Consider the following 15,474-nt stretch of genomic DNA (forward strand, 5'->3'; position numbering starts at 1 on the left):
AGAGCATTGTGAATGCAACAATCTGAATCGTGGGAGATCATCAAGTGTTTATAGAGTATGGCTAACCTCTGTAAGGCCTCGAGTCTGAGTTGAACCTGAGCTTCTAATTTGGCATCTTGTACCAGAAGGTGACTAAAAACCTTGATATGAAGCTGCTCAGTTAGAGGGATGGAGAGACATGTCTGCTGAGGAACGCAAGCACCAACTTCAGACAAGCGGGCCTGGAAACCCTCAACCAGAGTGCTGAAAATCTGTTGAATATAGCAATGCTCCTCTTTGTAGCCTTTGAAGCCAGTAGATGGAATCATGAGATTGGATCTGATTTGCTGAAAGAAGCTCTCTGCACCCTGAACAGCCCAGCTGTAACGCTTCAGTGCCTCCCGAGCTTGGAGAAGCTTGTCCTGGAAAAGCAAATAAAAAATGATTAGAAATCGTATAAACAACATTCATAGTATCAAGATCTTATTTGAACAATCCCAAAATCAATTTTTACTACATTGTATAGCGCTTCCCCTCCTGTAGGATGTTAATGTGCACTGCTTAACTAATTCACAAATTGGGATATATCAATGTGTCAGTGTTTCCTTTAAATCTGAGATGCAAGTAGTGAATGTGACATTTATGGCAAGAAATGTATTTCTATTGTTGTTGTCGAGGACAGCATGCAAAAACAGACATGACCAGTATAGTCCAGTTGAAAAACAAATGACTCTTATGAGCTGGTTATGTTATTTATTTATTTTTTTTAATCAAAAGCCTTTTGTGTGACCAGTTTTGCCCGACTGCCGATGATGATTTACTCTTTTGAGCCGATTATGTTAATGAATAGTATAAAAAAAGATAGAAAACAGAGAGAAAATGGACATTACAACAATTGAATTAGAATTAAATTTGATCAAAACTAATCAAGAACCTGTGAATTCAATTATGTTGAATTAGGAAATCTGTATTAATGGTGTGTTCAAGTCCTTCTGGGAAGTTCGTATATACAAGGTGGGAAGTCGTGTTTACGACGGCAGGTTGTTCAAATCACATTCGTCGGAGTAAGAAGCCGATGCACATTCTCTTAATTAATAACACAAAAATACAGCAAGAAAATGAAGAACAACGAATATGCATCAGGTGCGTTTTGCTTTATGTTTTAATTAATTTATGAAGCCTGTAACGGTCACTTAGAGAATTAATGGTAATTTGAGGTAGAATGACAACTGCGCATGTGCATAGAGGGTGTCTGAATTGACATGAAAGGTGAGCAGGGGAAAGAGATAACTTACATCTCTTCTTTCTTTTATATCCCTTTTTCTATCTGTGAACTCAGTTGAAAGTTTATTTGTATACTTTTTTCTCACTCAATCCTTAAAGAAAAGAAAACCCAGAGCTTCCTACTCGTATTTACGACATTGTGGTGGCGTTCATGTGCATTCAACTCATAAATACAAGCTTTAGGACATGACTTGAAGGCACCATAAGATGCAGTTCCACTAGAAATTGTTTTAAATAACAATGCCATCACATGCATACTTGAATACAACCACAACGGTTACAAAAGCAGCATTCTAGTGGTCAAGTAGATATGGTGTTAGTCATTTTAAAAAGCATGGTCACATGGAACTTACCATATGCACATTGCAGTCATTAAGAGTTCTCTGGCCAAGATCAATGATCATCTGGTCGCTTTCAGCCTCTTCTCCTTTCCTGTAACCCTCCATCATTCGAATCACAGACTCAACGTTCTGGACAAGTGTCCAGTGCTTTCGTAGCTCTCCATCGATAGTCATAATATCTGGCTCCAAGCTGATGGTCTCCTTCAGCTGCTGCCTAACACTGCTGAAGAGCTCAGTGAGTGGTTTGAGGTCTGTGGGACTGCCGAGTCGCTCCGCCAGAGAGCACTCAAGGGTTTTAGCCTCGTTTTTGACTGTGAGCTCACAAGAAGCTAGCTGCTCAATGACCAAATTAATCTTTTGCCTTTCTGCCGTCAACTGGGATGAATAGAGATCTTTCGAAATGGCCTCCAGGTGGTCAGCGGCCTCTTGACATGTTATTCTCACCAGAGGTAGCTCCACTAAGACAGCCTGACAGACACTGAGCCTAACGTCAGTTCCTACACGTGAGTCTACAATCTGCGACAAGCTCTTCTTTACTGCCTCTCTGCAGTTCTCCATGTGCTGCCTTAAAGTGAGGTACTCCTCATGCTCTTTGGCTTGCTGCTCTAGCAGATGTATTCTCATCTGTAGGTCTAGTATAGCATGGAGCATCTCTTTCCTCCGAGGTTCTGGGCAGTGTGGAATTTCCTGCACCTTGCACAGGAGCTCCATCAGCATGTGCTTAACGGATTCAAGAGCCAAGAGCGAGTCCCTTGTTACGGGATACTTCTGCCTCGTGACATCAGCACTCAACTGTCTCAAGTTCTTCTGAATGACGTTCAGTTCTTCAGCAGAAGATTCCTGAGAATGAAGGAGCTCTTCAAGCACCCAGCACGAGGCCCACTTACGGTTCACAACTCTAGAGACTTCTTCTTGTAAGGCTGTAAGCTTATTGATAAGCTGAAAGCCTTCGGGTACACTGAAAACGTTATTCATTGTCTTGGTTTCATCTAACAGGGTCTCCAAGTTTTTTGCTTGTCTCTCAGCGTTCTTCAAAGCCTCAGTGCATACCTGAAGCTGAACCCTCAATTCTGGGATTGTAATTTTAGGTTCAGAAGCCACCGATTTACCCGACTCTTTTTCCAATACTTGGGTCAACCAAGAGCTGCTGTCATTGATCTGTTTCCACAGTCTTTCTCGAATATGAAGCATTCTGTTCATTTCTACAACAGCACATTCAGTCTTCTCAGAAATCTTAACATATAAATCCTCTAAGGAATCGAGGGTGGGCAACATGGCTTTGGAATCCTTCTCGTCAAGCCCTGTAACTTCCTCTCTAAGCTCCTTCAAAACAGAGGCCAACTGAAACCTCTTAAGAGATGTTTCGGACTGCAGTTTTTTCATGTTGTTGACCTCGTGACTTGCCTGCTCAGGGTACAGGGACAACCTCCTTCTCCTACTGACTTTGCTTTCCGTTTGTTTAGCCCATGTAACATAGTCCCTGATAATCCTAATGATCGGTGAACAATCATAGCCAGTCGAAGTCTGAGAGCTGAGCTTCTCCTGAGTCAGAGCAAGTTGAGAATTCAGACCCTGCACTGCATCCTCCACATCTCTAAGCTCTTTCTTTCCCAGCGGACTTGAGGAAAGAGCCTGAGAGACCTCAAGAATGTACAAACAGCGCTCAGTCAACAGTGCCAGGTCTGCAGTTCTGACAGTCTCATGTAGTGCACTTTGCCAGTCTATCTGTCTTTGAGAGGTGTGTGAAAGAGAAACTGACTTCTCCAGAATATCCAGTCCACGTTGCAGCTCTCTGACCTCTTGCAGGAGTCCAGAAACTTCTGCTGTGCAGATATTAGCGTGCCACAGACTCCTGGAAGCAGCCCACTCCACAGTCCACCATCTCTCCTGTAGAGTCCTAACAGGTTCGATGCAGGCCACAGGTCCCTCTGCCTCATCCAGATGGGCTGAGATCTGAGAGCATGTCTGTAGGAGCTCTTCAGGTACATCCCTCTTCTTCTGCATGCTCTTTAGGAATGCACTCAGCTTCTCTGCTTGCAGGGCGCTGCTTTCAATGTAATCTCTTCAAAATGGTGAGACAAATGAATTACTTTTCATTGTGGTACAGAAACTAAATCTATACTACAATCATAGACATTGGGTGATAAGTGATAACTGAAACATTGTTTAGAAAGTGAATCCCGCCCTAATAGGGCTTAAGGGGCGTAAAAAATATATAAGATCAATACATTTTAGAATCATCCCATCTATGTTAAAGATGAATTCACAAACACACACACACAGAGAAAATGATACTCACAGCGTCAGTGTGCTGAGCTCAAACTCCAGGTTGTGTAGAGTATCCATGAGAGCACGTTTTTGCTTGTGATACTGTGTGACCTGCTGTAGCTGTGCCTTTTTAAACTCTGCCATTGTTGAGGTATCCAGCAGTGCTGCGTTCCATCTCCTCTCTATGCTCTGCTCAGGCTCTGAAAAGCATCCTGCACCAGATTCATTCCGAGGCAGTCTGGCCATCTGATCCAGGACACATTGCTGGCAGATCTATGATGGAGGGATGTAATGTCATACTCATAATGTTTGTTGGTGTTATTTTTGAAAGTTTGATTTGCGAGCCATTTTGCATGCATAAGCATCATGTGTCAGAAAACGCTTATATTTTGCATTATTATAATTGTAATTATAATTAATTTGCAATAGCACTCGAACTGCATGGGCTCCAGAAGCGTATGTAAAACCTGATAATAATGTTCTCCAGCATGACTTGAAATGATCTGAATATCATCTTGAGTTTTAAAGGAAGCAAAAACATCTGACTTTTTGAGTTGATATGATCAGTGCCTCAAATCCATGGGTGTCGGAACCATTGTATGTGGGTGGGACAAGACCCACCCACTTTTTACGATCAATGATATTGGACCCACTCACGTTTATCGTCTTTAATTCAGCACATGTCTGTTTACCTACCCCTAACCGATAAACACTTATTATTAAACACATGTTAGACACTTAATTTCCACTTTTCTAATATGTTGAAATAAATGCCTTTCCAATCTGATATGTGATGGGAAAAGGGAGTAGAGTGAGTTTGGCAAAAGGCGGATTTGAACCTCGGGTCGATTTGCGTCAAAACTTGATGCCACGCTATCCCCCTACACTATTGCCACTCTCAATGATACAATGATTTCCGTAATTTTGTCAAAACAAAGAATGCTACATTACTCCAAGGCACTCAGGTAATGTAGAAAGAATTAAAAAAGCCTTTAATATATCATGGCAGTATTAATTTAAAAACAGGTGACAAATATACCTACGCGTTATGGCGTCAAGCCTTCATCAGGGTGTGACACCTGTGGCTTTTTAATTTTTCTACATTACCTTGGAAATTCTTAAATTTTTCCGTAATTTTGTCTTGCCCAACCAGACGTTTAGCAAACAAGGCGGTATATTTGCACTTAATGTAAATGGCATCCACTCCAGTAAAAAGTTTCTGAGAGGACCCACCCACAATTGTTTTGCTTCTGATACCCATGCTCAAATCTGATTATATGTGACTTGGAAATCTGCTCCATTTAAAGTCATATGTTTTGGAGAAACCAGTCCATTTAGGTCATGTACTGTACCTCAGCTTCCTCTAGCTGAAGAGTCATATGTGAAATGCTGAGTTGGGCCGGTCGGTACCGGCATCTGAAAACCTGCTGGACAGTCCATGCCAAACTGCTCTCAGACTCTGAGAGTAATGAGTTCCGAAACCAGGAATCCTTGCATGGCTTAGTTTCCTGTAAAAAGTATTAAAATATGAAACTACAGTGAGACATTTAAAACAGACTGGTACAGTTTAAAGCAGCATAGAGCAAAGGCAATCCTTCCTTCCTGTGCAATTTCCTCCCAGCCTTGAGGGAATGTATGCTCTTCAAGTCCAAAACGAGTTGATTAACTGATAACAGTCAGTTGTATTTGAGAAAAAAGCATTTCTTGGTATAAACTTCGAACAGAAACATAAATACAAACTGTATTTTTCCGGAATATTTTTTTTCTGTTAAAAGCCCAAAAGTGTAATGCACCAAAGTTGATAAAATTCTCCTAGTTGTTCCTTGAACAATTTAGAACAAAATCATAATGTGTTCACATACGTACCTCAGAACCGTGACTGGTCACCAGAGGTGGCTGAATATTAGTGATGGTGTTCAGTAAAGTGGCCCATGCATGGGTCCCTGTAGGCTGCTCCGCATGGCTCGTTTCATCCTCGCCGGCTGCTCCTGATCCTCTGTTTTCGGATGATTTGTTCCTGGTAGATGTATCTGAATTGGCTATGTGCATTTCTTTATACTACAATTTAAAAAAAAAAAAGTGTCAGAGTTCATATTTCAGTGCAAAAGCTCACCACAACACCACTTGCACCTGCTGTCAGAGCGTGTTTAAAAGAGAAACACAGCTCTGTTCTAGATTCTTTAAGTCACGGCTTCGGAAAAACAAGGAATGCTGCCCCGTTGGGAACTGAGTCTTTCCTCTGAAAGGCGTGGTGTGCCTTCAGGCCTAAAACAGACTTGGGAGAAGCAGTACTGCAAGAACTAATGCCAACAAAATGTAGTCGGTATAAGGAAGCCAAATTCTAAGACAACATATAAATGAAATTAATAGATATAAAAAAATATAGATATAAAAAAATTTGCCATAATATAACCATGATAAAGGGTAGAGGGTGATATCTAGAATTCCAACACATTAAATGATGTATGAATGATGCAACAACATGCATAGGTGGCCTTTGGTGAATCAATCAAATGAATAATATAAAAATAAAAATAATTAATATTCTAATAAATACTGTCAAACCAAAAATTATTACACCAGATATAATTTTTACTAGTGGGCGCAGGACACTATAGTTCATTTATGTAAGTGAGGAGAGCAAAATAAAGTAAACTGCCAAATATTATACCCAAAAATTCTTCACACAGACCTTTCAGATTATTTTTTTAAACTGTGGCCATCCTACATACAGAATAACAAAAGGGAAAAAAATAATTTGAATGATTTATACAGCTTATAAAATCTTTTATTTGATCCTTTCAATGATTTTCATTCTCTTATATTTAACAAATGACTTATTGGAATGAACTGTGAATGGTGCAAAATGTAAGATGAAAGACATCAATTGAAAATCAAATTGCTTTCATTAAAAGCACTGTAAATTCACAACTCCTGTGCCATACAGCTATTACAAATGGATCATGTTAAACAATACGGTTCAAAAAACTTTTGAATGACAAAAACACATTAAATTGCTTCAGAAGCATTTCATTCAGGTACTGAACATGACCACTAATATTTTTGTGTGTGATTTTTACCCCCAAAACCAGTTCAGCAGGAATGCTGCCCTGCAGATTATTTCATTGGTTAAGGTTAAAGTGACGGGTAGGTTTAGGGATCAGTGTTTGGCATAGGCAATCAGAACTGTGATTGACATGACCAATTAAATCTTTAGAATCGGCTGTAGGGCGGTTAACGCTTTTTTATATTTCTGAGAAACTTTCATAAGAAAACAACCATGTGAATCTTACTTGCAAAGGGAAACTGCCATCTGAATCATCTGTCCTCTGAGCTTCAGCATGGCGGAGCTGTGACTTTGATGGCACTGCAGTAGGAATTTGTGTTTTACATTCAGCTCTCATAACAGGTGAAGCATCCGTTAGCATTGTTTCAGAGTCCTCTGTATGTGCTGACTGTACAGTCTCCATTGCTGCCAAGACCACACTGTCTGTGGTATTAATATGGGCTTCTCCGGCAAGTGAGATGCTAACAGTCTCAAATCGTTCCTCCTTAGTCTCAGTTTGTAGAAGATTCAAGGTCTCTTCCTGCACAGTCTCCATATCTTTTGTTAGTTTGTCTTCTGCACTCAAAGGCTTTGCAGTGTTTGGGTGACTACAGTCTGAAGAAACAGTCAGTGAAGTATCTGTGGAGTCCAGCAGCCTGACCTCAGAAGTTTGAAGGTTTTCTGAGTCAGTTGTGTTCTTCTGTTCAGATCTAGATGTCTCCAGCATTCCACGACTACTATTGCTTTCTTGTTTCACAGCAGACGATTTCCTGTTCTTCTTCCTACCTTTAGCAACATTTTGAAATGTGTTTTCTTCAATTGAGCGCTCTGCAAATTTGTTTTTTTCATCCTCATCATGACTCTCCAATGGCGTGACATCCTGCTGATGAATTACAGAGCCCAAATCCTTGCCTTCTCCAGAGTGAACATCCATTTGGCTTGATGTTTCTTCTTCTATGATTTCATGTTGCATCTCTTTTTCATCTTTTCGAATGTCAATCTCCATGATCTCATGGGTTTTGGGATGGATCACTTGGCCTATAGGTTTCTCAGTGCCAGAAGAGCTTCTTTGTGTATTTTTTACATCTGACTGGGAGAATTGATCTGTGGATGAGTCTTCAAGGCCCGACACATTATCATCAGACAGTAACTGACACCTGTCTGATGATAATGTAGGAGAATCAACATCAAAGAGGATGGTAAATACTTTCTTTGCATTTCCAGAGCTTTCATGAAGGTTATCTGGATATGAATCCATTGGGACAAATGCTTGAGTAGATGAATCCTTCTCGGGTTTAGGCCTGAAATCAAGGTCTGGAGTAGAATGACTGGGTTCAACATAACCAGTGTGCTGGTATTCATTAAACTGCACTCCTAATGTGGCACATAAATCAAAAGGCTCATCAGAAGAACATATTACAGCATGTTTATCCTCTACAGTTAATTCAACATTTGGATTGGCTTCCAAGAGTTTCAAACCATCCTCTGATCTCTCGGTGATCCTATCATGAACAACTGAAACAGTATCCCATGTAGTTGTAGAAGCTGAGATAGCTTGTGCCAATGGGCTTTGGTTGGGTTTGGCAAGATCAGAATCCAGCACTATGGTAAAGACTGGCTTTGGGCTTCCACAAGATGAGCCAGGAGAGGATTCAATGGCATCTTCTCTTATTACAGATCCAGTTTCATCCCTCTCTTCAGATCCAGACATGGACTGCTGATCATCTGTGTCATGGCCAGGTGGGAGTTTCTCAATGACTGCGGTTGCTTGTTGTGTTGAGAAAGATAAACATGATGGATCTTCTGTTCCACTGACTTCCTTTGTGGGCATGATCTTTACATTCATACGATACAAGTCATCCACTACACCTCCAGTGCCAACCTGCAAAACAAGGAAACAAACTACTATGACCCAATATTGATAAATATTATTCAGCAATATGCAGTATGTGTGCTTTTTCAACCCCTGGGCATTTTTTTATAATCTATAATAAATACTGCATACTTCGATCAGCCCTGTTTTTGATAGTCTAAATCTGCCAAGTTCTACACTGCTCTCAGAAGATCTTTTGATTGGGTGCTACAGAAGAAAAAAAAACATACATGTTTCTAAAATGACAGGAGGGTACGTAAACAAATGACAGAAATTCCTTTTACAACAAAATATCCTTTTAAGACATACAGTGGTGCTTGAAAGTTTGTGAACCCCTTGCAGAATCATTAAAAATTTGAATAATTTTAACAAAATAAGAGGGATCATACAAAATGCATGTTATTTTTTTAATGTAGCACTGTCCTGAATAAGATATTGTACATAAAAGATGTTTACATATAGTCCACGAGACAAAAAAAATCGCTGAGTTCATAAAAATGACCCCGTTCAAAGGTTTATGTAGCCTTGATTCTTATAGGGATAGTTCACCCTAAAATGAAAATTGTGTCATCATTTACTCACCCTCAAGTTGTTCCAAACCTGTACAAGTTTCTTTGTTCTGCTGAACACAAAATAAGATATTTTTAAGAATGTTTGTAAACAAGCGACTACCATAGTAGGGAAAAAATACTATGGTAGTGGATGGTTGCTCTCACTGCTTTGTTACAAAGATATTAAAAATATCTTCTTTTGTGTTAAGCAGAAGAAAGAAACTCGTACAGGTTTGGAACAACTTGAGGGTGAGTAAATTATGACAATTTTCATTTTTGGGTGAACTATCCCTTTAATACTGTGTGTCGTTACCTGGATGATCCACGGCTGTTTTTTGTTTTGTTTTGTGATGGTTGTTCTAGAGTCCCTTGTTTGTCCTGAGCAGTTAAACTGCCCAATGTTCTTCAGAAAAATCCTCCAGGTCCCAAAATATCTTCAGTTTTCAGGCATATTTTAACCCTTTCCAGCATTGATTTTGAGATCCATCTTTTCACACTGAGGACAATTGAGGGACTCCAACACAACTAAAAGGTTCAAACATTCCCTAATGCATTAAGAGCCGGGGGGTGGGGTGTGGACTTTTGAACAGGATGAAGATGTCCAAATGTTTCTTATTTTGTTTAAATATCAAGTTTTTTCATTTAGTACAGTCCTTCGGCAGCAACAGAAGAAACGGATATGTTTCCTAGAAGGCATATTAAGTACAATTTACCTTGATCTTCAAATTCAATAAGTTCTCACCCCTCGGCTCCTAATGCATCATGTTTCCTTCTGGCGCATCAGTGAATGTTTAAACCTTTTTAATAGCTGTGTTTGAGTCACTCAATTGTCATACAGTCAAAATCATACAGTCACTGCTGGAAAGGGTTCAAATATGCAAAAGATGATGGAAAACTGAAGAATTTTCAAGACCTGGAGGATTTTTCTGAAGAACATTGTGCAGTCTGACTGCTCAGGACAAATAAGGGACTCAAGAACAACCATCACAAAAGAAAAAAACTGAATTTCTATCATCCATTTCATTCAGGTCCTGAACATGACCACCAATATTTTTGTGAGTGACATCACATGAGTGTATGCATTTCTGAGGAACTTTCATAAGAACACAACCATGTGAATCTTACCTGCAAAGGGAAACTGCCATCTGAATCATCTGTCCTCTGAGCTTCAGCATGGCGGACCTGTGACTTTGATGGCACTGCAGTAGGAATTTGTGTTATACATTCAGCTCTCATAACAGGTGAAGCATCCGTTAGCATTGTTTCAGAGTCCTCTGTATGTGCTGACTGTACAGTCTCCATTGCTGCCAAGACCACACTGTCTGTGGTATTAATATGGGCTTCTCCAGCAAGTGAGATGCTAACCGTCTCAAATCGTTCCTCCTGAGTCTCAGTTTGTAGAAGATTCAAGGTCTCTTCCTGCACAGTCTCAATATCTTTTGTTAGTTTGTCTTCTGCATTCAATGGCTTTGCAGTGTTTGGATGACTACAGTCTGAAGAAACAGTCAGTGAAGTATCTGTGGAGTCCAGCAGCCTGACCTCAGAAGTTTGAAGGTTTTCTGAGTCAGTTGTGTTCTTCTGTTCAGATCTAGACTTCTTCAGCATTCCACGACTGCTATTGCTTTCTTGTTTCACAGCAGACGATTTCCTGTTCTTCTTCCTACCTTTAGCAACACTTGGAGGCTTTTTACATGTATTTTCTTCAATTGAGGGCACTGCAAATTTGTTGTCTTCCTCCTCATCATGACTCTCCAATGGCATGACATCCTGCTGATGAATTACAGAGCCCAAATCCTTGCCTTCTCCAGTGTGGACATCCATTTGGCTTGATGTTTCTTCTTCTATGATTTCATGTTGCATCTCTTTTTCACCTTTTCGATTGTCAATCTCCATGATCTCATGGGTTTTGGGATGGATCACTTCCTTCTGTCCTGGCTGTATTTCAGAACTACTTGATTTCACATCGTCCTCTGAAAAGCCTCCTTTAGCCTCTTGGCCTTCAGGTTTCTCAGTGCCAGAAGAGCTCCTTTGTGGATTTTTTAAATCTGACTGGGAGAATTGATCTGTGGATGAGTCTTCAAGGCCCGACACATTATCATCAGACAGTAACTGACACCTGTCTGATGATAATGTAGGAGAATCAACACCAAGGATGATAGTAAATCCTTCCTTTGCATTTCCAGAGCTTGCATGAAGGTTATCTGGATATGAATCCATTGGGACAAATGCTTGAGTAGAAGAGTCCTTCTCAGTTTTAGGCCTGAAATCAAGGTCTGGAGTAGAATGAGTGGGTTCAACATAACCAGTGTGCTGGTCTTCATTAAACCGCACTTCTGATATGGAAATATCAGCACACAAATCAAAAGGCTCATCAGAAGAACATATTACAGCATGTTTTTCCTCTACAGTTACATCAACATTTGGATTGGCTTCCAAGAGTTTCAAACCATCCTCTGATCTCTCTGTGATCCTATCATGAACAACTGAAACAGTATCCCATGTAGTTGTAGAAGCTGAGATAGCTTGTGCCAATGGGCTCTTGTTGGGTTTGGCAAGATCAGAATCCAGCACTATGGTAAAGACTGGCTTTGGGCTTCCACAAGATGAGCCAGGAGAGGATTCAATGGCATCTTCTCTTATTACAGATCCAGTTTCACCCCTCTCTTCAGATCCAGACATGGACTGCTGATCATCTGTGCCATGGCCTGGTGGGAGTTTCTCAATGACTGCCGTTGCTTGTTGTGTTGAGAAAGATATAGATGATGGATCTTCTGTTCCACTGACTTCCTTTGTGGGCATGATCTTTACATTTATACGATACAAGTCATCCACTACACTTCCAGTAGCAACCTGCAAAACAAGGAAACAAACTACTATGACCCAATATTGATAAACATCATTCAGCAATATGCAGTATGCATGTTTTTTCAACCCCTGGGCATTTTTTTTATAATCTATAATGAATACTGCATACTTCGATAAGCCCTGTTTTTGATAGTCTAAATCTGCCAAGTTCTACACTGCTCTCAGAAGATCTTTCGATTGGGTGCTACAGAAGAAGAAAACCCATACATGTTTCTAATGACAGGAGGGTACGTAAAAAAATGACAGAAATTCCTTTTACGACAACCTATCCTTTTGAGACATAAAGTGGTGCTTGAAAGTTTGTGAACCCCTCGCAGAATCTGTAAAAAAGTGAATAATTTTAACAAAACAAGAGGGATCATACAAAATGCATGTTATTTTTTATTTAGTACTGTCCTGAATAAGATATTTAACATAAAAGATGTTTACATATAGTCCACAAGACAAAAAAAATAGCTGAATTCACAAAAATGCTGAACCATTGATTCTTAATACTGTATGTTGTTTCCTGGATGATCCACTGCTGTTCGTTTTTTTGTTTTGTGATGGTTTTTCTTGAGTCCCTTGTTTGTCCTGAGCAGATAAACTGCCCGATGTTCTTCAGAAAAATCCTTCAGGTCCTGCAAATTCTTCAGCTTTCAGACATTTTTGAACCCTTTCCAGCTGTGACTATGATTTTGAGATCCATCTTTTCACACTGAGGACAATTGAGGGACTCAAACACCACTATTTAAAAAAAAAGGTTCTAACATTCACGGATGCTCCAGAAGGAAACACGATGCATTAAGAGCCGAGGGGTGAAAACTTTTGAACAGGATGAAAATGTCCACATTTTTATTATTTTGTTTAAATATCAAGATTTTTCATTTAGTACTGCCCTTCGGAAGCAACAGAAGAAACGTACATGTTTCCCAGAAGGCAAATTAAGTACAATTGACCTTGATCTTCAAATTCAAAACATTTTCACCCCCGGCTCTTAATGTGTCGTGTTTCCTTCTGGCGCATCAGTGAATGTTTAAACCTTTTTTTAATAGCTGTGTTTGAGTCACTCAATTGTCCACAGTGTGAAAAGATGGATCTCAAAATCATACAGTCACTGCTGGAAAGGGTTCAAATATGCAAATGATGCTGGAAAACTGAAGAATTTTCAAGACCTGGAGGATTTTTCTGAAGAACATCGGGCAGTTTAACTGCACAGGACAAACAAGAGATTCAAGAACAAACATCACAAAACAAAACAAAAAAACTGAATTTCTGTCATGCATTTCATTCAGGTCCTGATCATGACCACCAATATTTTTGTGATTGACGTCACATGAGTGTATGCATTTCTGAGGAACTTTCATAAGAACACAACCATGTGAATCTTACCTGCAAAGGGAAACTGCCATCTGAATCATCTGTCTTCTGAGCTTCAGCATGGCGGAGCTGTGACTTTGATGGCACTGCAGTAGAAATTTGTGTTATACATTCAGCTCTCATAATGGGTGAAGCATCCGTTAGCATTGTTTCAGAGTCCTCTGTATGTGCTGACTGTACAGTCTCCATTGCTGCCAAGACCACACTGTCTGTGGTATTAATATGGGCTTCTCCGGCAAGTGAGATGCTAACCGTCTCAAATCGTTCCTCCTGAGTCTCAGTTTGTAGAAGATTTAAGGTCTCTTCCTGCACAGTCTCCATATCTTTTGTTAGTTTGTCTTCTGCACTCAAAGGCTTTGCAGTGTTTGGATGACTACAGTCTGAAGAAACAGTCAGTGAAGTATCTGTGGAGTCCAGCAGCCTGACCTCAGAAGTTTGAAGGTTTTCTGAGTCAGTTGTGTTCTTCTGTTCAGATCTAGACGTGTTCAGCATTCCACGACTGCTATTGCTTTCTTGTTTCTCAGCAGACGATTTCCTGTTCTTCTTCCTACCTTTAGCAACATTTGGAGGCTTTTGAAGTGTGTTTGCTTCAATTGAGCGCTCTGCAAATTTGTTGTCTTCATCCTCATCATGACTCTCCAATAGCGTGACATCCTGCTGATGAACTACAGAGACAAAATCCTTGCCTTCTCCAGTGTGGACATCCATTTGGCTTGATGTTTCTTCTTCTATGATTTCATGTTGCATCTCTTTTTCACCTTTTCGATTGTCAATCTGCATGATCTCATGGGTTTTGGGATGGATCACTTCCTTCTGTCCTGGCTGTATTTCAGAAATACTTGATTTCACATAGTCCTCTGAAAAGCCTCCTTTAGCCTCTTGGCCTATAGGTTTCTCAGTGCCAGAAGAGCTTCTTTGTTGATTTTTTACATCTGACTGGGAGAATTGATCTGTGGATGAGTCTTCAAGGCCCGATACATTATCATCAGACAGTAACTGACACTTGTCTGATGGTAATGTAGGAGAATCAACACCAAGGATGATAGTAAATACTTTCTTTGCATTTCCAGAGCTGGCATGATGGTTCTCTGGATAGGAATCCACTGGGACAAATGTTTGAGTAGAAGAGTCCTTCTCAGTTTTAGGCCTGAAATCAAGGTCTGGAGTAGAATGAGTGGGTTCAACATAACCAGTGTGCTGGTCTTCATTAAACCGCACTTCTGATATGGAAATATCAGCACACAAATCAAAAGGCTCATCAGAAGAGCATATTACAGCATATTTTTCATCTACAGCAACATCAACATTTGGATTGGCTTCCAAGAGTTTCAAACCATCCTCTGATCTCTCGGTGATCCTATCATGAACAACTGAAACAGTATCCCATGTAGTTGTCGAAGCTGAGATAGCTTGTGCCAATGGGCTTTGGTTGGGTTTGGCAAGATCAGAATCCAGCACTATGGTAAAGACTGGCTTTGGGCTTTCACAAGATGAGTCATGAGAGGGTTTAATGCCATCTTCTCTTATTACAGACCCAGTTTCATCCCTCTCTTCAGATCCAGACATGGACTGCTGATCATCTGTGTCATGGCCTGGTGGGAGTTTCTCAATGACTGCGGTTGCTTGTTGTGTTGAGAAAGATAAACATGATGGATCTTCTGTTCCACTGACTTCCTTTGTGGGCATGATCTTTACATTCATACGATACAAGTCATCCACTACACCTCCAGTGCCAACCTGCAAAACAAGGAAACAAACTACTATGACCCAATATTGATAAACATCAGCAATATGCAGTATGTGTGTTTTTTCAACCACTGGGTATTTTTTAATAATCTATAATGAATACTGCATACTTCGATCAGCCCTGTTTTTGAAAGTCTAAATCAGCCAAGTACTACACTGCTC

At 40.2% G+C, this 15,474-nt stretch overlaps 1 protein-coding gene across 1 annotated transcript in view; it reads right to left on the reverse strand.

Moving 5' to 3' along the window:
* The window catches only part of syne2a (spectrin repeat containing, nuclear envelope 2a), a gene marked incomplete at its 5' end in the record, with an annotated part of 120,539 nt that overhangs the window by 61,274 nt on the left and 43,791 nt on the right, over window positions 1–15,474 (reverse strand). Inside the window, 8 exons of the mRNA XM_079831393.1 lie at window positions 67–401; window positions 1,617–3,666; window positions 3,904–4,145; window positions 5,225–5,380; window positions 5,739–5,930; window positions 7,166–8,800; window positions 10,468–12,192; window positions 13,579–15,303. Of these exons, the coding sequence (XP_079687519.1) occupies window positions 67–401; window positions 1,617–3,666; window positions 3,904–4,145; window positions 5,225–5,380; window positions 5,739–5,930; window positions 7,166–8,800; window positions 10,468–12,192; window positions 13,579–15,303 (8,060 nt within the window). The remainder of the gene's footprint in view (window positions 1–66; window positions 402–1,616; window positions 3,667–3,903; window positions 4,146–5,224; window positions 5,381–5,738; window positions 5,931–7,165; window positions 8,801–10,467; window positions 12,193–13,578; window positions 15,304–15,474) is intronic.

The sequence above is a fragment of the Gobio gobio genome (genome assembly GCF_949357685.1).
Source record: "Gobio gobio genome assembly, chromosome: 12".
NCBI classification, from domain to species: Eukaryota; Metazoa; Chordata; class Actinopteri; order Cypriniformes; family Gobionidae; genus Gobio; species Gobio gobio.